The sequence below is a fragment of the Fibroporia radiculosa genome, assembly GCF_000313525.1.
Source record: "Fibroporia radiculosa TFFH 294 genomic supercontigs, scaffold580, whole genome shotgun sequence".
NCBI lineage: Eukaryota > Fungi > Basidiomycota > Agaricomycetes > Polyporales > Fibroporiaceae > Fibroporia > Fibroporia radiculosa.
Window position 1 is genome coordinate 19,119 of NW_012133222.1, and position 2,477 is coordinate 21,595.

The window sequence follows — 2,477 nt, forward strand, 5'->3', positions numbered from 1 at the left end:
ACCTCTCTGAGACTCCCAGCAGGGAAAAACTGTGCAGCCAGCACCCAGGGAGTCGACCGCAGGTGGCGTCTGCTCTTAGCCGCGATCTAATCTGCAGATCGTTGCAACTTGGAGTCTTTGGACACTGATCCGGTCGCCCAACATATATACCGCCCTAGGCGCACCCTCGATGGGCCTACCTTACGCTCTTTTCCGTCGCTACCCCAGTCCGGCTCCCTCGAACGCCCCTTCACAGAGCCTGCCATGGACGCCCAGGTAATCCCTCCACCTGCCCCTCGCTCGTCTCCAGGCGTCAAACTCACCTTCGACTCGCAGCAGTCGACCAAAGCGTCCTTAAGCATCGACTTTTTGATCGTGGGCGGCGGTGAGTCACTCCAGCAGCCCTTTTTCATTCCCGGATCCGTGTTCAGTCCCACGTCGACCAGGCGTTGCTGGTCTCACCAGTGCGATCGCTCTAACTCGCGCGGGTCACCGAGTGCTCGTTCTAGAAAAGGGTGATGGCACATCAAATGTACGTCGTCGTCTGCGCACACCCCCCACACCGCTCATCACACCACCCAACACAGACGGGCCCTGGTGGCATCCGAATCCCGCCCAACATGTCCAAAATCTTCTTCCACTGGGGCTTTACTGAGCAGCTGCGGAAGATAGCCTCAACATCCCTGCCCGTTATCATGACCAAGCGTGCGTTGCGCCCCAATATACCCGCACGCCACCCCCTCATGCTTTCGCAGTCCAAACTGGTGAGATCCTGGGAACGCAAGCCTGGAGCGCTGCGATGTTGAAAGACACAAGAGGAGAGTTTATGCTGACGACGGTGCGTGCCAATCCGCTCACGAGTCATGCCCCGCGTTTACCCCCCTTGCATATCGACCAGCACGATGCCTTGTATAATTTTCTTCACGAGATTGCAGTAGCCAAAGGCGTGAGGATACGGTATAACACGGCGGTCGCCGACATTGACCCCGACGAGGGCGCGGTACTACTCGCTTCCGGGGAGATCCTTACCGCCGACGTGATATTGGGTGCGGATGGCGAAAGGGGGGCGTGTCGGCGGATACTGTTCGAAAGGAATGAACGCGTCGTCTCAACCGGCGCCGTTCTCTACGAGTGAGCGCTTCCCGTCCTCCGTTCAAAGGCCGCTGACTGGGCTCATCACCCCACATTCTCTAGTGTACGGTGCGAAACATCCCTTGCAACGAGAACAGCTTCGAAGCAAGTGTTGAAAGACGTGGCCCTCGAGAAGGTCAGTCTCTGGGGATTTAGCTCTCTCCGACGATTTCTCACGGGCGCCACATAGAATCCGATCTTCGTTTCGTTCGGCAACAGGAGAGCTATGACGGGCTATCCAGTGGTAAGAATCCGTTCGATACGCAACGAGCTTATCATTATGACTCATCGGCGTATTCCAGAATCGCGGGAAGGAGATGGCGTTCCACTACTTCGTGTGGCATCAGGAGGATCCAGGAACCCATGGGAACTATGCTGATCCCCCAACAACCGAGCTGCGTCGTGTGATGAAACAACCTTGCGGAGAAAGGTGCGATAGCATGATCAGCCTCCGGTGTACGGAAGATAACAAGTCGACAATGCAGCATATGGGACGTTGCGCAGAGTGCGCAGAATGTGATCCGGGTCGCGATTAACCAGCACGAGAACCTCCCAACCTGGGTGCATGACAGTGGTCGTATGGTCGTCATCGGCCAGGCTGCACACCCTATTGCTGTGAGTGCCTGCCATGACAATGCGCTCAGTTGTAGGCTCATCCGAATGCTCGTGCTAGCCCGGGACTATCCAAGGAACCGCCATGGCCGTTGAGGATGGTGCGGTGCTCGCGAAGCTCTTCTCCCACCTCAGCAAGCGGGAGCAGATTGGGGAGTTCTTGAATGCCTTCCAGGATCTTCGGCAGGCACGCTGTGAGACGTGTGTCAGATCAGAGTTCAACTTCATATATGCCATCACTCAGGACGATGGGCCGGAGGTTGACCTTCGGGATAAGACGTTCCGGGATTCACGGAATGCAGGTATGGATTACCTGGATGAGAACGGCGCGACCGATGAGAGCATGTCGCGAGAGCAATGGCACGATGTCGTGACGATATTTGGCTACGACTGCGAGGATGAGGCGGACAACTGGTGGATGGAGTGGGGACGCCTTCGGGAACGATCGCAAGAGGCTGTCATGAATGGATCGGTGCCATACCGCGGCGGCTTCAGCTGGGGAACGATGAGCATCCAGGTAAATGAGTGCATCACTTCGCAGTAACCCACCATGAATACACGAACAAAATTAATGACCCTCATGCTATCTCGTTATTAGAAGGATATATCACGGTGATATACGCGCACTTACTATGTACAAGGGTGAATCGTCTCTAGATGTTGTTGTCTGTCCTAGTCGTTAACGTTATCGTCGCACTTTCGATCATAGCCGCTATGCAACATCCGTTTTCTTCCTCCCGAATGTTCTCTTTCTC

At 55.6% G+C, this 2,477-nt stretch overlaps 1 protein-coding gene across 1 annotated transcript; it reads left to right on the top strand.

The window, feature by feature from the left end:
• Positions 1–243: 243 nt before the first annotated feature.
• Positions 244–2,266, top strand: FIBRA_01289 (uncharacterized protein; the record flags this gene model as incomplete). The annotated part of the gene is made up of 9 exons (XM_012323167.1): positions 244–364; positions 426–511; positions 567–684; positions 735–1,110; positions 1,174–1,246; positions 1,301–1,354; positions 1,413–1,540; positions 1,596–1,725; positions 1,784–2,266. 9 exons carry the CDS (start codon positions 244–246, stop codon positions 2,264–2,266), a joined length of 1,569 nt encoding a protein of 522 aa, XP_012178557.1.
• Between the last annotated feature and the right edge of the window lie 211 nt (positions 2,267–2,477).